Below are 26,859 nucleotides of genomic sequence, written 5' to 3' on the forward strand. Positions count from 1 at the left end.
AGTATAGCAAACAGATCAGCATAATACAGCAGCCATGTGCGACTATTCTACTGCTTTCTTTATGATGACTCCAGTTCAACCCTTCTTCTACTAGCCCAAGAGAGAAACAGGCAATGATACATTTTTCTTTCTTTCTTTTCTTTTTCTTTTTTTTTTTTTGATGCAATAAGCACAGGCGAGGTTTAATATGGAGAGCTCCGGGTCGACATGTATCCCACTCGGGAGACAGAGGCATCGACCCTGAGTGGCTGGGAGAAGGGCTATTTAAAGGAAGAAGTCACAAGCCCCAGGAGATGAGGGGACATCAAAAGGAAATACCAAAAATGTCACAAGGGGAAACTCTCAAAGTCACAGGATTGTTCTTAAGACTCTAGGGTTTAAATCAGGGGAAAGGTCAAGCCCTCATTCTCCTGAGAACAGATCTCAATTCCTGTCCTTTAGGGTAAATTTTTTCAGAGTTGACGAAGCATCTGCATCTGATACACATCTGGTTAGGCTTCGGCCCTGGTTTCCTGGAATACTATCTGTAGGACACAGAGGCTGGAACATTATCTGTAGGGCACAATGGGGGCTTGAACAAACATCACAGGGACAGAACAGAACCCGTTACTCATTTACTCATATCCAGTGACATCCGGAGGGTCAGTGAGTCTGTACCAGTCCTCCTGCATTTTCAACATCTGTCTTCCTGAGTCAGATCCTGTTGCTGAGTTTTGAGCTAGTTTAAAACTCTATCTCTCAGTAGGTGCATGTTTCTAATATTGAGGACAGAAATAAAAAATGGGTAGTGATTTCTTTCTCATGTCATTTGCTCTCGATATAATACTAATACCCTGATAACTAGATTGCAATGGATCAAAGAGGGGGAAAAGTCTATTTTTTTTTATTCAGGACATTTCTTTTTTTTTTTTGTCTGTAAAAATATTTTTTTAATATCTAGTCCAGGAAAAAGCATACCCAGAACAATCCAATCAATAAATAGACAAATGAATTGAACAGACACATTTAAAGAAAGGGCTGGCTATGGGGGAGTACACTGGTAGTCTTGATACTTGGGAGTTGGAAGCAGGAGGGTCAGCAATTTAAGGTTCAGGACATTTCTTATTCTAGGACATTTGACTTCATGTCATGATATCCAAGGTAAAATGTGTGTACCCATTATGAGGCTTCTGTCAACAGGATTGCTTTTTAAATAGATATCACAGTAAAGCTGAACTGAGGTCACAAAATTCATACAGCAACTGTGGAGTAGAGATGTTTTCTAGATTGACGCTGACAACAGCCTATTCTTAGTATGTTTCTACCTCAGCCCTCAACCTGCAAAAGAAAATAAGTCAGGGCCACTAAATGGCTCAGTGCGTAAAGGGGCTTGCTGCAGAGCCTCACAACCTGAGTTCAATCCCTGTGTCTTATTCAGGGTTTCCATGGCTATGAAGGCACACCATGACCAAGGCAACCCTTACAAGACAAACATTTAATTGGGGCTGGCTTACAGTTTCAGAGGTTTAGTGCATTATCATCATGGCAGAAAGCGTGACAGTGTTCAGGCAGACATGTTGCTAGAAGAGCTCAGAGATCTACATCTTGATCTGAAGACAGCCAGGAGGAAGCTCTACACTGGGTGGAATTTGGGCACTAGGAGTCCTCAAAGCCTGACTACATAGTGACACTTTTCCTCCAGAAAGGCAACACCTATTCCCAAAAAGTCACACCTCCTAATAGTGCCACTTCCTGTGGGCCAAGCATATTCAAACCACCACACCCTGGAAGGAAAGAATCAACTTTCATGGATTGTTCTCTGACCTCCACTTGAAAGCAAGCTTTGGCTCATATGTCCATATATTTACAAACATACACATACACATACATACATACATACATACATACATACATACATACATACATACATACAAAGTTCACGGCTCAGGGAAGAGTGGAAGAGGAAACTTCTTGTGTTGAATTCTGCAGGTAAGGAAGAGTCCCAGGGAGATGGTACATGATGCAACTGAAGTCACACAATGTAGTCAAAGAGACATGCTCCCGGAAACAGATCTTTAGTTGATTTCATCACCATGTGAACAGCACAGTGTATTTACATATCTGTCCCTAGGCAATGACTCTTAGGGATCCCCAGGATTTCAGATGAATTAGTGAAATCTCTAGATATGGTCTGTGATAAGGAGTGACTAGTAAAGTGGGTGTAACATCTAGATTAAAATGAATAAGCACAGAAACAACTATGAGCTAAGCTGTAGCCAACCCCGAGATGCATGAGTTAGCGTTTACTGCATAAACAAATAGAACTGAGTTCTCTGTCCAGTGGGGTGCTTGCCTTTCCCAGGCTTTATTAAGGAGTGGATAAAAACATCATACACAGAAGTCTCCAGAAATGCAGACTGCTCACATATTTTATTTGGCCAACCAGCTCTTTTTGTAGAATAGGGCTAGGTTGTAGGGTGTATGAAATCGTCAATCATGCCTAGGGCCTGACCTAAATACCAGCATCTCTAAGGAGAGCGAGGCCTCCCCTAAGTCCTGCTGAAGGCAGATCCAAGCTGACACTTCTCTCTTTCCTGTCCAGGCCCATCCCTGGATTTCTCACCCACCCCCTAAAAGAGAATTTTTGTTTGTTACCTCTTACCGACATTTATTTTGGCAATTCTTCTCCGAGAGTCCATCCTCATCCTCTCCCATGATGTCCACAGCTGAAAAGATCAGTGCGACCAGAACGGCGAAGCAGCAGACCAGAGCGAAGATCACAATGCACTTCTGCTGGGACTGGAAAGGGAGAAGGGAGAAACGTCAGGGGCGGTGGGCGGGAGGACACTGATACTTTTCTTTTCTTTTTTCTTTTCTTATTTTTTTAAGGGGTGGTTTTACTCTGACACTTATGTTTTGATCTGTCTAATGCCTTCAGAAGCAAACTGAAAACGTCTTCCAGTATTTTGAGCCAATTGTTTTAGTAGTCACCAAATAAACGTTTCAAAGGCTTTGAAGGAAGACAAGCAAAGAAAACAATCATCACAAAATCTTGTGTCCCCGAGACTGGCATCTGAATGGATTGGGTACTGATGTCTGTCAATAGAGATTCTTCTTATTTTTCATGAAAAATACCAGGTTCTGAATGCTAGCAACTCTAGTCTGCTACATTTGATTGTAGCAATGAGAACAGAAAATTTATACTCTTTTCCATTTTCCATCTTTTTATTGAATTTTTTTGTTTACACTTCAAATGTTATCCCCTTCCCCCCACCCAATCACCCACCCCTTCCCGCCTCCCCACCCTGACATTCCCCTACACTGGTATATCCAGCCTTGGCAGGACCAAGGACTTCTCCTCCCATTGGTGCCCAACAAGGCCATCCTCTTCTACATATGCAGCTGGAGCCATGGGTCTGTCCATGTGTACTCTTTGGGTGCTGGTTTAGTCCCTGGGAGCTCTGGTTGGTTGGTATTGTTCTTATGGGGTTGCGAACCTGATACTTTTCAAAGCACCCCTGCGTCCTCTGGGAGTCACTACCATGTGGCTGCTAGAAAAGGATCACTCTTCAGGTGGAAATGCCTGGGGTTTTATGTTTACCCAGCAATGCAGCCTTCAACCCCCAATAGGTTAAACAACTCTCAGTGGCATACATGCTGCAGAACCAGCCTGTCCTCCTTTCCAACCCAAAGACAGGCTACAAACGATGGCTACAAATAGTGGCCACAAGATCTAGAAGCACGAAGCCAGAGTGGTAGACATGAATATGGACATAGCTTTTCTTCTTCTCCCGATACCGTGAATAACATTCGCCTGCTTGACTTTCAATTAGAGGCTGAAGGTGCTGGCCGTGAAGTCCACTAGTCTAACCATCAAGTCTAAGCACTGCAATCTCAGGGGTTCCCATGTAGAGCCCTCTGGCTCAAGGTAGTGGAAGAGGGTAACCAGGTAGGAGATGTGAGCACCCACCGGGACAAATGGTTTTAGCCCGCTTTCCCTCTGCAGGTATCTGAATGGTTGGGCTCCAATTCTCAAGTTTATGCTAAAATCTCATCCCTCTCTGGGCCCTCCCAACTGATGGCTTTTGGGGCCAGAGTTTCCCGGAAGATGTTAGGTTATGAGAGTAGAGCCTTCCTTAACCAAGAAGTGACTGTAAGAGTCCTAGAGAGAATCTTTGTCTTCTGGGTTGTGTTAGGAGGCAGGATGCAGCAAGAAGGCAGAAGCTAGGAATGGTGCCCTTTGTCCTTGTTTCTTACATGTTTGTAAAGCAGGGATAACAAAGGCTGCTACTTTGGAAGATGAAATGAGGAGTCAGAGTCAGTGAAATGAGTTATTTTATGCAGACTATCTGTGCCATCCCAAGGTGAGGCACTCAATGAATACTGCTCACTATTGAGACACACCCCTGTGGGCTGCCCCAAGTGGTTTAGGGAAATGAATATTTGAATAAACCAAAAGCATCAGAATGCATATGGAAGGGGAGAAAGAGGGAAAACCAGGAAAAGAAAGGGCACTGGGTTATTCTCTCTCTCACTCTCCGTGTCTCTGTCTGTCTCTCTGTGTCTCTGTCTCTATGTCTTTGTCTCTGTCTTTCTCTTCCCCTACCTCCTCCAGTGTCTCACAATGTAGCCCTGACTGTTCTGGAACTCACTGTGTAGACTAGGCAGGCTTTAAACTCACAGAGATCCACCTGCCTCTGATTTCCTAGTTCCTAGAACTAGGGTTAAAAGGCGGTTCTGGGATTGAAGCCAGGACCTTGCATATCCTAGGCAGGTGTTCTGAGCAACATCCCAGTCTATTTTGTCTTTCTAGTTTGAAACAGGGATTCATTTAAGGCTATCTTGAATTCTCTTGGCAGCACAGGTAGGCCTTGAAGTTGTCATTCTTCTGTCTCGACATCGGAAATAGCTAGGGTTACAGGTCTGTGTCAGTACGCCAGACCATAATTTTTAACAAATAAGTTTAGTACAGTTTCAAGACTCAAAATATTAAAGGAACATTTCTAAACTGCAACATGTATTAAATTTACCTGGAGGGCTTATTGTAATAGATATACTAGGCTTCGATTGCAGTGTTTCTGATTCAATCGGTGCAGGGCGGAGCCTCAAGGATATGCATTTACAGTGTGCTCCCAAAAGATGCTGGTGCTCTGGGTCCTGCAGGCTGCCCTGACCTGTGTGCTAAAAGGATGTTTTCCAGAAGTCCCCATTAGTGCCCAAGTCATGGATAGTAAAGACTGAACACACTACATTTTTGGCTAGACATACACCTATGGTAAATTTTATTTATAAATTAGACACAGTAGGAGATCAATAGTAATAGCTAGAAACATGAGTACTCTGGAACTCTGGGGCCATTCTTAAGTAAAATAAATGGTACTGGTGGTAACTGGTTTTGTTTCTAGGACAAGATCTCACTCTGCTTCCCAAGCTGGCCTTAAATTCATGATTTTTCTGCCTCAACCACGCAAATGGTTAGATAATAGGAGGGTGTAACCATACATGGCAGTCATTCTGTCTGTTTCTTTCTCCCCTCTTTCCCTCCCTGCCCCACCTCTCTCACACACACACACACACACACACACACACTCACGCACACACACTCACGCACACACACACTCCACTCACACACACTCACATACACACACTCACACACACGCACACTCCACTCACACACACACACTCACACACACACTCACACACACATTCACACACACTCACACACACACACTCACACACACACTCACACACATACTCACACACTCACACAGATGCACACACACACACACACACTATGACACTTCATTACTATATTCATACAATGTACTTTGATCAATCGTATTCACCACGCCTCCACTCCTCTTAGTTCTCTACAGTCCTCTCTCCTGTCCTTTCCTCATCCCTTGTACTCCAGCTTATACTTTCATGGCCGTTGCTTTTTCGCCTTATATTCCACATCCAGGAGAAAACACACAGTATTTGTCTTCATGAGATTGGCCTATCTCACTTAACATGACAATCTCAAGTTCTATACACATTCCTGCAAACAACATAAATTTGTTTTTTTTTTTTTAAATTGTGAATACTGCAGCTTTGAGCATCCATGCAGGTATACAGAAGTGGTACAGCTAGACTCTAAGTTTTTGAGGATCCTCCATATTGATTTCTATAGTGACTAGACAGGTTCCAAACAGTGTCCTATGTAAAGGTTCCCTTTTTCCTCAGCATCCTGACGAATGTGCCCTATCCCCATTGGTGATAATCATTGTAACTGGGGTAAGACTGAATCTCCATTTTGTTTTTTAAAGTTTTTCTTATTACTTTTAATTATATATAGGCATATGTGCTGGCATGTGGACATGTGAACTTGAGTGCAGGTGCCCAAAAAGGTCAGAGGTGTCAGATCCCCCAAAGCTGTGGTTACACAACTGTGATGTGGGTGCTAAGAACTAAACTCAGGTTCTCTGCAAGAGCAGCAAATGTTCTTCACCACTGAACCATCTCTTCAGCACCTCAATTTAGTTTTGATTTGCACTTTTCTGGTGCCTTACAATTGGCTGTTTGAATGTTTATGTTTTATGCATGTGCACGTTACGTATGTACACAAGCATATGGAAGCCAAAAGACAACCTTGCAGCTTTGAGTGTCATTGTTCAGGAACAGTCTATATTTAAAACATTTTTTTTTGAAGCACGGTCTCTCATTGTTCTTGAATTCATTAAATAGACGAGGCTGGCTGGCCACAAGCTCCAGGAATCTGCATGTCTCTTGCCTCCTCACTGATGGGATTACAAGTGTGCACTTGCATACCTAGCTTGTTAAGTATGTGTTACGGAGGTCAAACTCAGGTTCTTGTAGGCAATCTACTGACTGAGATGGCTCCTTGCTTCTGCACCACTACTTTTGTAAACTCTGTGTTCAGCTCAATTGCCAAGATACGAACTAGAATATTTTTATTTCAACTGTTTACAGTTTTGAGTTCTCGATGTATTCTCTATACAAATCCTGTGTCTGAATAGCTGGCAAGGATTTTTCTCCTATTCTAGAGGCCATTTATGATGCTTTGTCCAAAGCTTTCTAACCTCATGTGAGCCCATATGTCAATTCTTACAATTATTTCCTGAATGACTGGAAACCTATCCAGAAAGTCATTTTATGCTTAGATTTTGAGTCATTTCCCCTACTTTTTTTGCTCTCAGACTTTCAAAGTGTTAGGGCTTCCATTAAGGTCTTTAATCACTGTAAAGTCTAGATTGGCTTCAAATTCATAGCCCTTTGGCCTCACACTCTCAAGCGCTGGGATTAATTTCCTATACTTTTGCAAGAAGTTATGCACAGAAATAAAAGCTTTTAGAAGAGTTTAAACTAATAAAAACTTATTCACTCATTAAAAGTCTCAGTGTAGGGAGCTAAACCTGGGCAATATGATTACACATCTAAAAACCAAACCTGTAGATAGCGTCTTTAACGTATCATATCAGTACAGAGTAGAAGCCGACAAATGAGCCCTAGTGAATACTAAATGCCTAAACTATAGCAATATTGATTGGTTTCTCTTTGTTCTCAAGGCCATGGCAAATCAGTAAATGAAAACCCTGTCCAACTCGTTTTCCACTGGAAGTTCTTTGATGTAATAAACCTTTGCATTTTCATTAACTTCTATTAATTTAATTCCGTGTTATTAAATTCTGTTAGAACAGTTCAGCCAGCATTTTCATTTTAATTTACCAAAGAAGAGACATCCAGACTCTCACCCTCATTTCAAAGTGAGTCCTTGGAGCACTGTACTTTAACAGCATAAGGTCACACTAAGACTTTATTTCATTTATTTTCCATCTCATCGAAGTGAAAGACTTTATTCAAATGATTGTGTTAAAGTCCCATGAGACTAAACTTGATGTTATAAAGAGAATTTCTCATTTTAACTCCTGAATAGATCATTTTCAGAAACCGGTATAGACCATACTTTCATGGTTTTATTGAACTGGCTCAAAGGAAATAGTTTTAAGAAGAACCGATAGACACGCATACAATCCAAACTTCATGGATGAACTCAGCATGTGGAAAGAAACTGAAAACTGAAATAATCAACCAGTCAAGCTTTCCACTGAAGTTTATCTATAAATGCAAATAAGTTATATTCTTGGTCAAGAAACATTCAAAGTATTTGAAAGTCCTATGTTTACTATATGCACTTTACCTCAAGTAAGAAATAGATATGTAAGACCTCTGACTAGAGACAGAGTACTATACCTGAGAAATATAGATGTATCCAACAAGACTTCTATATTATTTAATAAGCAGTGAGGAATTTGCACCAATGAACATAAAGGTGAAATTTAAAAATTCATGTTGTCGGGGTTGGGGATTTAGCTCAGTGGTAGAGCGCTTGCCTAGGAAGCGCAAGGCCCTGGGTTCAATCCCCAGCTCCGAAAAAAAGAACCAAAAAAAAAAAATTCATGTTGTCTTTCATTATTTACAAGTTCTATTTATTTTTGAGTTTATAATATAATTATAATATTTCTCCCTTCCCTTCTCTGACTCCAAACTTCCCCAAATATGCTTCTCAATTTTCCTTCAAATAATGGCCTTCTCTTTCATTAAATGTTATTACATAAATTTATAGTATGTATATACATGTAGTTTCCTAAATATAACCCACTCAGTTCATATAGTGTTAAAGCTCTTTTCAAAGCAAACTAACAAGGTTTTAAAAGCATGGTCAAGCTTAAAAATACAACACATTTTATTTATCTACCTCTTAATCCCTGAAAAGCTGGAATTTCTAGAAAAATTATTTTCCAAGAAGAGATATACTAACAGAGACTCAAAGACATTGGAGTGATTCAATGACAATGATGACCAACAAGTTGGAAATAATCTGGTTGCTTAATTCATGTCTCTTGATCCAAACACTATAGATTTGTTTTATAAATGTTATTATTTTCCTTTATGATTTCTAATTTCTTGTCTTCATTTTCTATTTATCATCAAATTTAGTTATTTTATTATCGCTGTTAGTTTTAGTCAACAGATCTCCAATGGTAGAAACCAAGGTTGAACAGTTGGCTGTGTGCAGTGATATAACAGAGTTGCTGAATCTATATTATTAATGGAGGACATATTATACTTGCAGTTCTTACCCATGTTCCCAGGAAAACACATCACCTAGAGGATCCAGAGCCATCTCATTTGGTGACCTACCAAGTTGCAGGATAATGATTTCACTGTAAAACCAAATCAGAAAATCTGCACTCTATACTGCAGAAGGTGTCTGGGGAGAATCTTTACTGTGAACTCCACTTCATCCTCATATTCTTCAGGGTTCTTAGTATGATACCTCTGTCCCCTACAGCTCTTCCATGAACTATACTAATTTTCTTCCAAAGTCATATATAATGTATTCAGCAACCTAGCATGGATCCTGCCGCACACCAGCACAGCAGAGGAACACTGAATGGGTCCTGAGAACAGTGGAGCTAAGGGGAAGCATATCCATAGTCCACCAATAGAAGCCAAGGACAGAAAGCTGGGAGTTTGGAAAGACCAAGGCAGCTAAAGGGGGCAGGAGAGAAAGCTCCTCAGAAGAGCCTCAGAAAGTCTCATTGAGTTTTGAGTTGAGTACTGATCAGCCCACATATGTGAGTGATGCCACTTGGAAGGCACGAGTAGAACAATCTTTGACCTTCAATAGGTCCAAAGAGAGCTAGTATTCCTAATGCCCAGAGTAGCTGGGGGATGAGGGTATCCTATAATACATGAGCACCAAGCCCCAGAAATCCAATGATGTTTAAAAAGATAATTATTAAAAAGTAAGATAAATAAAATACATAAATAGCATAATCTAGATTTTAGATTTTAGATATAAAAAAGCCATTGAAAGGAATTAGCAGATGAACTGCAATTCCTTAACATAAGAAACAAAGAAGTGATCTCTATGAAAAGAGAATATAATAGAAAATATTTTACTGTCATTCAAGAAGTTTAACTTTCCAGGGATAGAGTAGAGTTACAAGTGGAAAGGGTTGATTGATCATAACACAGCATCTAATTATCATATGGGTGAAGAGCTAGAGAGGGACTTCTGTGCTGAACCATGAAGCCCTTCCAGAGAGCTCTTCACAGGGTAATTCTTCAGATAAGGTCAGGCATCTGTGTTCAGAGACTCTCTACATGTAAGGTTAGGTAGAGAAAGGGAAGCCACACTGAGAAAGGTAGTCCTCCATTTTGTGTGGAGCTTGGAGAGCCATCCAGACAAGGTGGACTTCAACTTTAATAGTAAGGTTCTCCAAAACAGAACCAAGAGGGCTAGTATAAGGCAAATATGCAACTAATAAGTAAATATAAATGCATTAAATGAAAATGGCTCAAACAGAATGAGTCTTAAAAATTCTCATCCATTCAGTGATTTTTTTTAAAAACCCATTTCTCATTAATGAATTCAGTTATGTGGTGAGAAACCAGTGTGCACGTAGAAAATTTGAAGAATACTAATGAGTAATTTCATTGACTTAAGGTTTATGGAGCATTCTAGCAAAGACTTAGCAGAAGTCAGCCTTTATTTGAGATCACATAGAACATTCACCCAAAGACCACATTCTGAATTTCAAACAAGTCTCAATGAAACAACAGTGACTCTAGTAATACTGAATTCTAGGACTATAACAAAATCAAATATAAACTAATAAAAGAAAGGTCTCTGGTAAATCCTCAAATATTTGAAATTTAAAACTAATTTACGTAAACCATGGGTTTTAAAAAAGAAATCAAGGAAAGAATCAGAATCTTGAACTGAATGAAAATAAAAGTACATTATATCAAAACCATGTGAGAGTTGGCCACTGAAATGCTTACAGGGACATTAACAGAATTAAATACATAGCCTTTAATTTTAACATATTGCTTTAAAAATATAGAAAGGAAAAAAGTCTATTAAATTCAAAATAGGCAAGTTAGTGGAAATAATGAGATATTGTACTAAATTCAAAATAAGCAAAAGTACATGTGTTCTAAAGACATCCAACTCATGAATCACTATATTCCCAATAGGTTGTTTGCTTGTTTTGTTGTTGTTGTTTTGGTAAATGTAATGTGCTCTAATCTTGAAATAGTCTTAATATGTGGGAGAAACTCAGGGAAGCAGGGTTAACTCTAGGAGTCAATGCCTGTCAAGTAATTCCTCCTCATTGCAAACACTGAGAGAGTAGGACTGTTAATCATAAAGAAACAGAGGAAGGAGAACTTTAAAAGGTAAAATAGATTTCTTCCAAATAAATACTTTTCCTTTTTCACATTAGTCTGGCAAGAGTCCAGGAGACTGAGTGGGAGTTGATGAGGATTAGGGCGATGGGCATTGTTAAACTCAACTCAGCAGAGTTTGCTTGGATAACAGTTGAAAGTACACAATATTCTTGTCTCTCACGTTCCCATTTCAAGACTTATTTTCATGAAAGGATTTGCAAGTGTGCACATGTGCACAAAAGTAGAACCATAAAGAAGTCCACTGTGGTGTTTTGATTAAAAAAACTGAATCTGTGAAGGTAATGTGCCTGAAAACAGAAGATTTCATTCAGAGATTCTATGTGCTATTTCTAGCCACTAAGAGGTACATGCTTGTGAATAACAGAGAAAGATTGTGGGATCAAATACAACACCATCAGAACATCTATGGGAAAGAGAGAGGCCTGCAAGGGAAACTGAGGTACACTTTTTATGGTATACAAAGTTTATGTTGTATTTCCCCCCACTATTTAGAATTTTATAGTAGCCCTGAATCTAAATTGTTTCTCATAGCAAGAAAGAAGAGAACTAGCTGTCTACTGGACTACATCTGCACCAGAGCAAGTTATTTATCCACAATACAATGTTATTTGATTAGCTGGATGGTTGGTTGGTTGGTTGGTTGGTTGGTTGGTTGGTTGGATGATTGGTTGGTTGGTTGGTTAGATGATTGGTTTGTTTGTTTGTTTGTTTGTTTGTTTGTTGGTTGGTTGGTTGGTTGGTTGGATGGTTGGTTGGTTGGATGGTTGGTTGGTTGGATGGTTGGATGGTTGGTTGGTTGGTTTGTTGGTTGGTTAATGATTGACTGGCTGACTTTGGAGTACTGGGGATAGAACTCAGGGCTTGTGTGTGTTAGGGAATTGTTCGACCACTAAACTACACTCCCAGACCTCCACTATTCATTTGTCTCAATTTACTACTGATTGTAGTCAGCCATGCCCCCTACATTTACTTAAAGCAGAGTACATACCCTAATCCACAGTTCACAAATTACAAGGGAAACTGGAAAGTCACAGAACTTTTAAACACCCAGAACACCCAGAGATCATCTTGTTCAACCTTTCACTTTATCTTTTTTTTTCCCCTTTGGTAAAGAAATCACTGGCAGTAGGGGATTGGTTCCCAGTTGTTCCTCTGCCTGTCCCTATGTTTAACTAATTGAATGACACCCCCTTATATAAAAAGAAGTCTAGCTTTCAAAAAAGACAAGTGTTGCAGTCTGCCTAGACAGTAAGTGGTCCTGATACTCCACAGTGGGGAAGGCCCTGCAAATATTAAATGAATTTTACCAGTGCTATGCTTTAGTTTGCAGTCATTGATGGCACTTGGAAAAAGAAGAAAAATGTGTTTCATTCAATTAAAAATGCATATAAAGCATGTAACACATGTATGTTTACCAAGAAGAAGATAAAACTGAGGGTTGAATAAGATGGTCTCTAGGTGTTCTGGATATTTAAAAGAGGGTTTGGCAAGGAGCAAAATTTGTCTTTTGTATCCCTAGTGTTTATATTCTTCCTTATTTTACAAAGGCAGTGTGTGCATGTTATACACACACACGAGTAATTCACATTCATGGCCCCTTTACTAAGAAATTCTTGACTATAAGGACCTCACAACTGAACTGTACACAAGTGTGTGTGTGTGTGTGTGTGTGTGTGTGTGTGTGTGTGTGTGTGTTGCAGGGGATGGAGGTATTGTTCTAGTGTTGTAAGGACTGAATGAAGCAGGAAAGAATTAGTGTTCCATTTAACGAACGAGTTGGATCTTCCCTTATTCAAGTAATTCCTACATATAGAGTATAGATTCTCCTTTTACTCACAAAGCAGCCAGAGTGATTTTGAACATCAGTGTGTGAATAAGAACACTGATGTCAAGGCAAAGTAGCCAGCATTCAACAGCTAAGATGCTATCCTTTCAGGTCCTCAGTACTCCTCCCCCTCATTACAGATAAAAGTGAGCAGAAAATGACAAGAAATTGCCAGCTGGTCTTTGATAAACGGAGGGCTGTTTGGGCAACTTGAGTTCCACACTCTGCCTTAACAAGCTGAAAAAAGCTTTGAACATTTCAATACATCAAACCAAGTCAAGGTTCTTTCAGCTTTGATGGGGATTTATTCTGAAGTTGGCTGATCACAATGGTTTCGGGTTTCTTTTCTAAGTTACTTGTTTTCCAGTGGCATCAAAAGGTTGATAGTTTATCCAATCAGTAGGACAAAAAAATCCCACTGTTCACAAAAGTCAATAGCCTTCGCTGTAAATCAAATGCAAAGTTGACTTTGGGTGAAATTGCAAAGAAATTAAAAAGCAAAAGTCATCTTTGGTGTTCCTGGTATTTATTTTCCTATTTCTTTTAAAAAAGAAAATGCCTGCATACAGTACAGATACCTTCATGAGCATTCATTCCAAGCTTAATCAAGGAATGGGACAGAAAATGAGACTGCCTACTGTCAAGACCTGACCTTAAGTACTCCTCCCCTGATGAGCCATAGCACCCTCTGATTAGACACTGCTAACACTCACACCACTACTTAGTGGAGTACCACTGATTTCTACAAGGTTTCTCTTCACAAGGTGTAATATATTGTCACCTTCATTGTCAACTTGACTGGATTTGGAATGGTCTAGGAGACACATCTGCATATATCTATGAAAGAAGTTTCTAGAGAGATTTAACCGGGGAGGGAAGACCTACCCTAAATGTAGGTGGCACCATCTTATGGGCTAGGTTTCAGAGCTGATTAAAAAGGAACAAGGGAGGGGTTGGGGATTTAGCTCAGTGGTAGAGCTCTTGTCTAGCAAGCGCAAGGCTCTGGGTTTGATCCCCAGCTCCGAAAAAAAAGAAAAAAAAGGAACAAGCATAAATGAGAGTGTGGTGCTTTGAATAGATTTGAGGTCCATAGATTCATGGGAGTGGTACTTTTAGGAGGTGTGGCCTTGTTGGAAAAAGTATGACACTGTTGGGGTGGGCTTTGAGGCCTCAGATGATCAGGTTGTATCCAGTGCAGAAGATAGTCTCCTTCTAGCTGCCTTTAGACCAAAATATAGAACTCTTGGCTCCTCCAGCACCAAGTCTGCCTGCAAGATGCCATGCTTCCCACCATCATGATGATGAACTGAACATCTGAACCTGTAAGCCCCAATCAAGTGTTCACCTGCCAAGGACCAGCCTTGCCTTGGGGGTCCTGAGAAAGTAGTTTTTTGGGAGTGGGGAGAGAAATGACTCGGAGTCAAGTTGTGGATACAAACTGACAGCCTGTGTTCTGTTTAAGGCAGCTTTCTCTGGAAATCTCCAGACAGCTCATCCAGAGAGCTCAGCTTTTGCAGACCAAAGCCCAGTTCTTCATTTACACACCAATTCAATCATTCATCTCAGGTTCCCCTTTGATTATTCCACAAATCAGCATCCCCTGACTCCAGCCCCCTGATGCTTAGAAAAAGATAGCAAATACATTCTTTTTGTTTTTCTTTTTTCTTAACATTACAAATTAATTCAGAGATCTGCCTGCCTTTGTAAACACAGACATTAAGTTAGCTGCATGGGGGTCTCACTCTGAGATTGTCATTCCTACCACACTTGGGCCTAAACACTTCTGTCCCAGGCTGACCTTGAACCCTTCCTGTCTTTGTAAGCACAAACAATGAACTAAGCTGGGTGGGATTTTGCCCTGTGATCACTACTCCTCAAATCTTTTTATCTCCTTCCTTAATATCTTTCTGACAAGCTGGCTCATAGTGCAGCTGCCTCTACTGTTTTGTGTCCATAAAGCTCCTTATAGAATCCATATTGCATCCTCATATTTTGCATAGTCGAAAAATTATATAGTTTTGCAGAGTTCTTTCTCACAGCCTTAAGAGCTGTCCCAAAGGTCACAGTATTCACCATTTTTACTAAGGACATAGATGCATCCTCACCATCTGAACTCATGTCGCCTCTGATTATCATGGAATTATTAATCTTGGCACAGAGGATGTTCCCCAATAACCTTAGTGGGGAGAATATTTTCTGAAGGAGGAACACAGGGTAAATTATGAACATTATTATACAAATAAGCCTCACACCTAGTAACCATCAACACTCACGGAAGACCATTGCCTGCTGGTTCTGCTCCACAGATTATAACCAAGTCACACTGTCTATTCCATGATCATGCAGGACCTGGTGTTTACCTTTATAAGAGTTGCCTTGGTCATGGTGTCTCTCCACAGCAATAAAACTCTTTTTTTTCTTTTTCTCGGAGCTGGGGACCGAACCCAGGGCCTTGCGCTTGCTAGGCAAGCACTCTACCACTGAGCTAAATCCCCAACCCAATAAAACTCTTAAAAGAGAGCATCTGTCTCTGCTTTCTGATGGCAGATGCCTTGTGACTAACTCCCAAGTTCTTGTTGACTCTCTCCTCCATTCTTTCTCCACTACTATGGAATATATTCTTGAAAGCTGTAAGTTAAAATAAACCTTCCCCACTTTAGGTTGCATTTATCAGGCATTTTGTCAAAGAAACAAGAAAAGTAAACAATGATAAGCAAAGGATGCTGAACATCACAAGCAAACATCCTCATGGACACCCCCCCCACACACACACACTAAGAGCATCTTCCTGGCCTTGCTCCCCATGAGCCCTCTCCTCCCTACCCCAACTGTGGCTTTCCGATGTCTTTCTCTTTCAAGACTTCTTTCTTTTTCTTAACAAAAGCATACTCTACCTTATTTATATATTAAGTAATGCTATAATAGAATGCTTTGAATATAAGAAAAAAGAAAGACAAAATATTTCAGGTTACCGAACCCTTCTCTCAAAAACATTAAAAAAAAATCACTCTTGGTGGTTCAATATAACCAATATATGTAGTGACCAGTCATGTCTAACTTGTTTTAACACAATGGTTAATGAAATTAAAAAGGAATCCCAGGGGCTAGAGAGATGGCTCAGTTGTTAAGAACATTTGCTACTCTTGCAGAGGTCTAGAGTTCAGTTCCCAGCACCTGAATCATTCAGCCTCTACATATAGTTCCACTTCTCTATGCACATCCACACACATGTGTATACACACACACACATACACACACACACACACCCATAAAGAAAGATAAAAAATAGGCAATAATAATAGCAAAAAGTGAACCCAGTGATCACAAGCACCACTAAGGAATAACTTGCAGTAGAGTCTTCTGGCTGCAAACATGGCTCTTGCTACTTTAATATCCAGAAAGTCAAAATTACAAAAAGTCCACCACAAAATGAATGAATGAATAAGTGAATAAATAAATAATAACCAAAGAGCTATGACTGAGTTGAAATTAAAAACCAGAAAATTTTATATCCTCTTTCATGACCCGTGCCCTTTGTCTTGTCACTTTTTCCAAATCAGCCACTATTGTTGTTCCCTTTCAAATCTCTCAGTGCTGCTCCATTGCCCTCTTCATTCTACTCAGGCTCGCATCTACAACTAAGTCTGTGCTGGGCTTTCCTGCAGGACACAGGGGTCTGTTGCCCCCATCACAGGAGGCCTATAGACATGCAACGGGAGCATCCTAGAGCATGAGGGAAGAAAGGTGTCTGTGTAGCAGAGACCAGGGGCTCACTGAGCTAGAAGGAAAGGCAGGGCTACATTTTTCAGCAGCTGGAGTGACAGATGCAGAGAATCTTGTCTAATTGACTTCACCAAGGGAATGAAACACAGCCCGGGGCTTCTGTGGAAGCCAACACGATCCCCCACTTCACCGTTAATTTATCAGCCTCTGTTTTCAAAGACTCGGGTAAAAATCCCATCACAAGCCATCTACAGAGCTCAGCTGCTTCCATCCACAGCAGGACAATCTATTGACTCATGGCAGGGAGCCAGACAGAGTTCAGGGAAATCTGACTGTAACCTGGGCCACCACGCTTCCTCCGCTGGCCTTCATGCAGCTATTGTTTTCTACCGAGAGGGTGGTTGTGACTCGTGCAGGTCTAAGCAACATTCAGGCTGTTCATAAATCTCTGGCTTAGTTATTGACAGCCTTGTTCTTCATCCCTCCATGCTTCTGTAGCAGGGCATAAATATTTATCACCCCTTCAAAAGCAGCACAAATACCTTACGAACTCCTGAACCACAGACTAAATTATTAGCCCATTATGGACCCAGAGAGAGGCAAAGAGTAAGCGTGGTTTATATATTCTTTCTTCTTTCCTCGGAGAACTGTTCCTCCTATTTCTCTACTCTTTGCCAACTGTCTCGGGCCCTACTTTACAGCTAAGGTTTCCCACATAGCACTTCCCACTTCTTATTCTGCTCTGAGGTGACAGTCTGCTAACCCATCATTCTCTTTTCTTACCTTTCCTAGTCCCCTCTCCTTGGTCACCATTCCTGGTGGACCTTCCAGTCTGGCCTCACCATGCACCCCTAGTCTCTCATTTAGGCAGTGGAGACTGACTATAGGATTAGGGCTGCATCGACAGAGTATGCCATTTGAGTGACAATACCTCAGAGGCTTCTTGCAGTGCTGTCTGTCCATCTGTAAAGGACCCATTCTTCTCAAGGGTACATGGGTACTGGCTCCAGACCTGTGGTTTTAGTACTCTGAAGGGTCAGACTTCAGATCGAAGGTTTCATAACTTTCCTACAGCACAGTTTACTCTTTAAAAACCAACAAACAAGCTGGGCATACTGGTGGCACACACTTTTGATCTTAGCATTTGGGAGACGGAGGTAGGCAGATCTCCATGAGTTCGAGAACAGCTTGGTCTACAAAGCAAGCTCTAGGACAGCCAAGGATGTTAAAGAGAGAAACCCTGTCTGGGAACACAACACAACAAACAAACAAAAATAACAATAACAACAACAACAAAAAACAACAAGTTATTTCCACAAGAGCTAAGTGAGCACTGTCCTGCTGCTCTATCTGAACAATGGGATTTTACATTCTGGCTATAGCCATGACTCCATTCTCAGGACAATTATGCAACAGAGGTTTATACCAGATGTGTACAGCTCCAGAGGCATGGCTGCAAAAAGCTGATAGAAAACCAAAGAAAACAAAAACGATACAAAAACGCAAAGTAACCCTGTCCAATACTGGAAAAGGACTTGAAGATGCATTTTCCAAAGATGATGCTATGCAATGACCAATAGGTACATAAAAACCACCCCATGTCTCTAAAGGAATTGTAAATCAAAACTGTAAGATACTCACACTCATTGGAAATGCCTGTAGCAGGCTGGTAACCTGGCTCAGTGGGTAAAGCACGCCTGCTGCCAAGCCTGCATGGCCTGAGTGCCACGCCTGGATCCTTACACGCAGTCTTCTGACCTCTACTCACATGCCACGGCACACATGCTTTACGACATGAGTGGCGCACGTACATGTGTCTGCACACCCATGTACACAAAAAGGGCAAGACTGAAAACAAAAAGACCAAAACCAAACAACAATATCCAAAACCCAAAAATGGTGTCGACCATGTGGAGAAATGGGAACCCTCATCCGCTGATGGTAGGAATGTGTAAGGAAAACTCCAGGAAACACGGTCTGATGCTTTCTCCAGAAACGTAAACAGATCCATCCTATTACTCAGCAGGTGACGTTGCTCTTCTAGGTAAACCCACCCTCCCTTATCTACAAGGTTTTTGTTCCAAGATCCAGTAGGTATATAAAGGCACAGATGGTACCTCACCCAAACTATACAAACACCCCCTCCCATATTACATGCCTATAATAAGTTTTATTTATAACTTAGGCACGGCAAGACTTTACCAATAATTAATAATTGAATAATTATATCAACGTCACAGGGAGAGACTAGGAAGGGACTAAGTGTCTTGTACGTGCATGCTTCTGCATCTTTTGATGATGTGAGAAGATGTGGTACCTCCTTGATGAGATGCCGTGGGCTGACTAACACAGGTATTGTAAAGAGACCTTTCCATACTAACGACCTTTTGATCACATGCCACACTTATTTCTAGAACTTTCCATTTAGCATTTTTCAGATCACAGTTGATGATTTGTAACTAAAGCCACAGGAAAGGAAAAGCTCTGGCTAAATAAGGACTAACGTACAGACAAAAGAATGGGTAACAGGGTATCCATCGCAGATCTGTTCGCCAATGTTTATAGCAACTTGATCCGTGACTGTCAAATATGGAAACAATTCAAATCAGCAGGTGGACAGAGAAACACAATGTGGTATATCTAGTCAAGGAAGTATTACTTATCCCTAATAAGGACCTTCTGACATAGGTATAACAGCAGCTGGACCTTGCTAAACTGATAAACACCCACATAAAAGGATAAAGGCTGAATACTTCCATTTCTTTGAGACACTAAGAGAATCACGTCCATATAGACAATGAACAGTGACCAGGGCTGGAGTATCGTATGGGGGTAGAATGGAGTTGGGTATGGTAATGGCTATGTCATGTAAGCATTCCACACCACTGAGCTGTTCAAACATGATAGAATGCAAGCTACATCACAATAAAGCAGTTTAAAGGAGAAATCGCAACAAGCTAAGATCTGGACTCTCGGTCTCCTAAGTAAACCAAAGTCCCTTTCTAAGACCTTAGCTCCCTGTCTTCTCATTCCTGGATCTTCAAAACTTCAAAACCTTCCCTTCACATTCTATGAACTGCACATTCAGTAACTTTAGATCTTGCTCCATGCTCTTCCTGCCCATGGGACAGCTAGCAGAATTGGTTAAGTCAGCTGTGAGGGGCCTGGGTCAACAGATTTGCCTCAACATATACACAGTGATCGACACAGGCACTCTGTCTACATGGTATTCAGTTCACTCTTGTCCTCAGGGCTGAGTACCTGGATGACAACTGTGCTCTCACCAATAACCCACTAGGCTCCCTAGGGCTGCAGTGCACAGGAATGCACCTAGATACCTGAGGACCTGCCTTCACCTTCACAGACTGTCTTCTGTATTTAACCTGGTGTTTGGCTTCCTTTCAACCAATCTGCTTATTCCCCTAAACTCAAGTGATTATGTGATATACATTTGCTACAGGAAGTAGAGACACAAGCAGCACTGCTAAGATATGAGATGTTGAGGATAAGGGGAAAATGTGTTCCAAGAACCATGAAACTATGAGAATCCTTCCTTGAACCCCCAGCACAAGGGCTTCCTGGAAAAGGGTAATTCGGTTATGCAATCCCAGCGGGGCAGCAGCAAATCTCTGCTCCCTTCACCCTAGCCTCTTCCTCTTGTAACAAAGAGTTTCCAACTGGTGTCTGAGATCAAACAGAGAAGCAGAGCTAATGTTTCAAAATGTTTGCACTGCTATTTCTTTTCCTGACATTTCAACGGTTCTCTTTGGAGAAGACGGATGTCCTCGCCCATTTTCTTCTGCCTTCTATTGTGCTTATGCAAAAGACGCCATTCAAAGACGGAAAGTTCTCTTTCAGTGTTTCTTGGCCTTGCCCTTCCACAGTTCCAACATCAAACACTCGTCCACAAGCTACAAAACTAAGCCCATATCAGTACATTAATGGATGTTGACAACTTTGTTCAGAATACTGTTTCAAAAATAGTTGTTTTTTTAGTTTAAAATATAATGACCTAATTTCCTCTGTCCCTTTCCTTCCTCCAAACCTGCCTATGTATCCACCCCTTCTTGTTTCTTTCAAGTTTATAACTTCTTTTTCTATATATATATATATATATACATATACATACATACATATATATACATATATATACATATACATACATACATATATATATACATATATATATATGGCTGAGGATCATTGTGAAAGAGGGGGCTAAAAGCAAAGAAACAGTGAGTTTGCTATGCTCCTAGGAATGTCATTGTCCATGATGGGAACAATGATGAGACATCAATTGACTTGCTAACATTGATGGAAAAAAAGCCCACAAACCCTCAATCATAGATGCATAGACAAAGAATTACAGACAACTGAGGAATGCTGAGACAGGGAGAAGCAGTCTTCTCCAATACCAAAGGGCCATCCTTGAAAGCATTTCCTTTTGATCTTTTCCTTGATGAACCTTCCAGAACATTTGGGGGCTATTGCAGTTCAATAGAATGATGTATCAACGCTAACACTTATGGAAGTTTAAACTGTTCCATATTTGGTACAGAGTGAAATGTTCACATATATTTTATTTATATAGTGTATGACATTACTAGGAAATTTCCCTTTTCAGTGGGGAAATCCTCCTGGGAATGGCAGGTGCCTTTTCCTGCCTTTACAGTATTCCAGCAGGAAGTTTATTCATCCATCCTGCAGAGCCACTGTCATTCCGACAAATTATGGAATCAGCCAGGAATGAGTTATGAGCCTACAGATGTGCTGCGGTGAGGGCATGACCTTGAAGGCAAGCAAAGCCCAGCACATCCCTTAACTGCAAACCGCAGAGATAGCCTCAGATCACCTTAGAAACACTTACCCTGGATTCCCTTCTTGGAGACCTGTCCCTCCCCCTGGGTCTAACTCACTACCTCAAAGCCCATTCTAGGGTATATAGTTCTTTGTCTCAGTTATAAATTGCTTATGGAAGCTTAGGTAACCTTTGAAAAAAATTCATCTATAGTTCATCATAAAGCATATTAATTCATTTTCATAGTTTAATATCTCTATGTTCAAAGTACCTTGAGATCCACTCACTGGGAAATCCTTTAATGCAGTCCCTGTGTCCCCTGCTATCTGATATTTCCTAACATGCTTTAACCAAATGTTTGTGTTAATATACTTCCCATCATTATACTCGGTGCAGTCTCCAGGGCCTGTGGTTGGTGTTGGAGGAATGAGAACATTTTGTATCTCCAGGGTTATGCTTTATTCCCAGCAAAAATTAAAGGGGATGACCTTGTTTTGTGAGGCAAGGCCTTGCCTGTGTGCACATGCTTACCTTCAGCGTTGCAATCAGGGCATGTGTAAACTAGAGAATAATGTTCCTTGAGGTTACAGCATAATTAAACCCTACTTCCGAACACAGCTCCCTGTTCTACATGAATCTGCACAGAAAAGAAAAATAGCTAAAAAGAATGAGAAGAATGGAGAGGAAGTATATGATGATTCTGGCTCCTGTCAAAGGTGTCAGAACAATAACCACAAATCCTTGGGGATTTGAAGATGGCTTGAAAATATGGTTTCTGTGTTATATAACTGGTTTGAACTCTAATTGTGATTTTCTTTCTCTGGTATTATAAAACGACAGATACAGAAATTGATGTGTGAAGGAAAAGTTTACTATGGACAGTAGCCAAAAAGATAGGGGCTAGTCCATCTTGTATACGGACACACAGAACAGCAGTGTCAGCAGATGTGAGAGTGAAGGGGAAGCAGAAGCCAAGCCCTTTATGTGGGAAGAAATAAAAAAGGCAGGGTAGGCACTTGAGCAAGTTTACCTCTGGGTAGTTAGAATAACGTTAGAGGGCTCTGGAATACACAGGAAGTCTCTAGCTGTCTGGTACCTAAGCCACAAGTGAATTAGGACAGGACACATGCTACCTTGGGGTGAAAGATTAAGATAAGGAAAATAGTTTGCATATGAAAAGTATATCCGCCAGCAAATCATTTTGTATATCTAAGAATTAGCAACCCTAGAGGACATCATCTCCCTAGAATTAGCAATGACTAAAGCCTCATAAAACAGATAAAGATGTGATTAGCAACAATAAAATATCAGATTTACCAATTTCAACCTAAGAATAGTATAAATCAATGGAGAATCTGTTAAGCAATAAGTTCCAGTGAATCCATGGTATCATTGTTTATGACTTAGAATACCCAGGTACATATGCATAGACACACACACGTACACATACATGCACAATGAAAAGATAACACATTATAGCGAAGTACAAAACTTCCTCTTACTAACAAGAAATGCACATTCAATTTAGAATCCAATTGATGTCATTCTTTGTACCTTACTACTGATGAGACAGAAGACCAAGGCTGTGATGAATCTATATCGTCTTGAAGATTCACTATCGTATGCCGTATATAATAAACTAGTTTTTATACTAGTTTAACATTTAAAATACACTCAGCAATAAAAGGCTTTCCCCAATGAAACCACACTGAAACAACGAATATAATTTTTGTAGAATGGACAGTGCAACTCTTAACATACTCTTGGTATAAATTTTTGTCAGTGGAGAGTAGGAATGGGTCTAAGGCTAGAGTCAGAAACAGAAAGGGTCATTATTTTCTGTGTTGTTTTTGTTTTGTTTTTCGAGATAGGTTTTCTCTCTGTAGTCCTCGCCGTTCTGTAACTTGCTCTGTAGACCAGGCTGGCATTGAACTCAGAGATTCGCCCGCATCTGCTTCCAGAGTGCTGGAATTAAAGGCATGCGCCACCCCCATCTGGAAGAAAGTATCATTACTAAGGGGGAAACCTTCCTTCCCAAGCCAAGGTCTAGTAAAGAGCTGTAGCCATGGAAACCAAGACTTTTCAATAACATTGCTTATTATTTCATAATAAAAAACCAAATCCATAGATAGGAACGTGGCTTAGCAAAGGAACAATGAAATAGTTCACAGATTTGGGTAGACTTCAGTTTCCCTAGACAGAAGCTACACACAACGTGATATTTTCATAGATACATTTGAAGAGAAGGTTTTGCGTTACATAGAAAGCCTAATCAATAAATTCAGAGGTAACCAACAGGGCGTTAGACGGCTGTGCGTACAGCACCTAGAAGCAAGATAAAGCGCTATTCCATTCCTCCTCCAGCCAACATTACAAGACTGTGGTCATATTACAAGGGCTACATGGATCTCCTGTCTCCAAACAGCCACAAATGCAGGGGTAGAAAAATTCATCCAAGAAACAAATATTTGTCAGAGCCTCCCAATCTCATGACTGTAGTCAATACACCATTGATGCCTTGCTTAGAGTGAACAAAAGAGCATTTAAACTGGCAAATAGAAATGATGGCTTGACCATCCCTTATCAACTATGTATTGTCATTGCCTTCTAACTGTCTGTGTCTTGTCTACTTTCTAATTAACAACTGACACCAGGGCAAATCGCTTGGTATTTGTGCTATAAAATGGTCAAAAAGAGTGACTGCTATTGCTTTAAAGTTTTAGTCTTTGATTTTAAGAATGGCTGATCCACGTAACGTGTGTGTGTGTGTGTGTGTGTGTGTGTGTGTGTGTGTGTGTGTGTGTGTGTGTATCTATATACACATACATATATATGTACCTATATACACACATATATAATGTTATACATATAGTAGTGTTTAAAATAGCTAAGGGTATTTTAATATACAGCTATTAAATTGAAAATTTTACTAAGATTTTCTTTCTGCCTTTTGTTTTCTTTTTGAGACAGGGCCTGCTATGTAGGGCAGGTTGGCCTTTAACTTACATCAGTGATCCTCTGTCTAGCAGTAGTCTTCCAATAGCTAAGATTATAGTGCCTAACTAATTTTGCTCTTTCTACAAAAATTATCATATATTGTTTATCAAAGATGCTGGATAAATTTGTACGGCACAAACCTTCCTGCTCGTGATGAAATTTTGGAAGACACCCAGCCTGTCTTGGGATTGGGTAAGCTTTAGTTATTGTTCCAAATATAATATTAGGTCTTGCCAAGAAGGGAGGTGACAGATGTTTTGCATTTGAGGGGTAAATTATAAAATGTGACTTTGCCAATTCTCAGACGTCTCTAGTGACTTCACACTAGGCAAATTTAAAATGTAGATTTATGAACTAAGAGAATAAAACTTGGGACACGGGGTATATATGCAAAGACAGTTTTGCATAGTTTCCAGGATGCATGTGAGAATGCAAAAGGCACACATACATTTTACAGAAGTTAAGTTATTTCTGCCACTAGTATAGAGTTGCTCCTCAATATTAAGATAACTTAGTATTAGTTCATTGCCAATGGATATATCGTTTGCTTGTTCATAAACAGTGCTGTTTGGTTAAATATTTTGTTTGTTTTTTTGTTTGACAGGGTCTTTCTACATAGCCCTGTTGTCCTGGAACTCACTATATACAACAGGCTGTCCTAAACTCACAAAGATCCACCTGCCTCTGCCTCCCAAGTACTTGGATTAAAGTTGTGTGCCACCACACCTGGCCTATGTTTGGTTAAGTATTTTAATACCTAACTATCCATATGCATTATGACAATGATAAATGCTTCAAGGTTATTGGGATAGAGTCGGTATTACTTCCAATTAGACTCTCTGTGTTCACTGAACCACTGGTTTTTAATTTGTTTTTGTTTGTTTTATGCACTGGACACAACAGGAGATGCTCTCTTCTTGTCTGCTTTCCTGAGTTCTGGACAGATGGTTTTCAGACTATGGGGCTCACCTGCACTGGTATGAGATAGAGAGGAGAAGTCAATGGAGGCTTTATCGGCTCAGATTAGCCCTTTTTTTCATGTAGCTAACACTGGCTTTAAAATCCCTATATAGGAGCAGATCGGATGGCTTGAGTGGGTAAGAGCATGTGCTGGGGAGGCATGAAGACCTGAATTTGAGTCTCCTGTACACACATAAAAAGTTCACCGTGGCAGTGTGCATGCCTGTAGCCTGGAGCAGTGTAGGGGTTGGAGGCGCCATGCTTCCTTGAGGTTACCTGGCTGCTAGTCTAGCTTTAGAGTCAGTGAGAAGCCCTGTCTTCTGGGATTAAGGTGAGCTGCTATACAGCAGGGTAGTAGACCTCCCCATCAAGCCTTTGCTCACATGCACAGGCTTAAACACATGCACACACAGCTGTGCATATATCGCCTACAAACGGAACTTTAAAAAAATCCCTAGCCATGATGACCTTGGACTTATAACCCCTCTGACTCTACCTCTCAAGTCCTGATGTACCACCATGTCTGTCTGGCTAACTCTTAAAATAAGGGTCATACATCTCCAGGACAAGCCTCAGTTTTGGACTTTGTTTTTGTGCTTTCACCGGCCTCTCAGGGCCCTGTCTGTGACATTGAAGTTATGTTCTGTGTCTCTTCAGTGACTTTGAGCTACAGCCATGGTTTTGAAGTACAGATTTAGGATTGAGTGTTGCTTAGTGCTGTGGAGGAAATAAACAGACAGCACTCTAGAACACTGTGAGATAGTGACTCTGTGAAATGCGTGTGTGTGTGTTACTGTGCACGTATACAAGAAATGTCTGAGCGCATGCATGTTATATTTGTATGCCGTTTCCACGGTGCCTGATTGGTTTATTGGTAAATGAGTGCTCACAGGAATTGAAACTGTTAAATTATTCTAGACTTAGTGCACAGGACTTAAACAGATATTTAAGAAATGTTATATTGTTATATTGGTCATCAAAGGAAAATAGAAAAATTTCCAAAAATGTTAACACACGTCTTGCCCAACTTCATGTGTTGGGCAACATTAGGCTTTTAAAACATAGGGTCCATTTTTTTTATGTTTCAAGTAAAATTTCCTGAGACTTTATTAAATTATGAGTAGGCCCTAAAGGCTTTCTGAAGACACTGATCTTTCATTAGTGATGCCGACAAACACTGGTTTAAGAATATACTGATATTTTGTGTTTATAAAGGTAATCTCTTTTGCTTTCTGCTGTAGAGTATGTTTTTGTGGCTTTGACAAACTACGTCATTAAAAGCGGCCATCTGTTTTTAAGTCTTCCATGATTCTGT

The 26,859-nt window shown here is 40.5% G+C and overlaps 1 protein-coding gene across 6 annotated transcripts in view; it reads right to left on the reverse strand.

Annotated features, from left to right (window-relative positions):
• The window catches only part of Pld5 (phospholipase D family, member 5), a 355,705-nt gene that overhangs the window by 185,744 nt on the left and 143,102 nt on the right, over positions 1–26,859 (reverse strand). For 3 of the 6 annotated variants that reach the window (XR_015635137.1, XM_087580310.1, NM_001191674.1), the window contains exon 2: positions 2,642–2,778. Coding sequence is in view for 4 of the 6 variants with exons in the window: in XM_087580310.1 (XP_087436436.1) it covers positions 2,642–2,778 (137 nt within the window). In the remaining 2 variants the exon portion in view is untranslated. Of the gene's footprint in view, positions 1–2,634; positions 2,779–26,859 lie in introns of all 6 variants that reach the window. The other 3 variants (XR_015635138.1, XM_087580311.1, XM_087580312.1) reach the window with 1 other exon arrangement.

Source organism: Rattus norvegicus, chromosome 13, assembly GCF_021556685.1.
Source record: "Rattus norvegicus strain SHRSP/BbbUtx chromosome 13, alternate assembly SHRSP_T2T, whole genome shotgun sequence".
NCBI classification, from domain to species: Eukaryota; Metazoa; Chordata; class Mammalia; order Rodentia; family Muridae; genus Rattus; species Rattus norvegicus.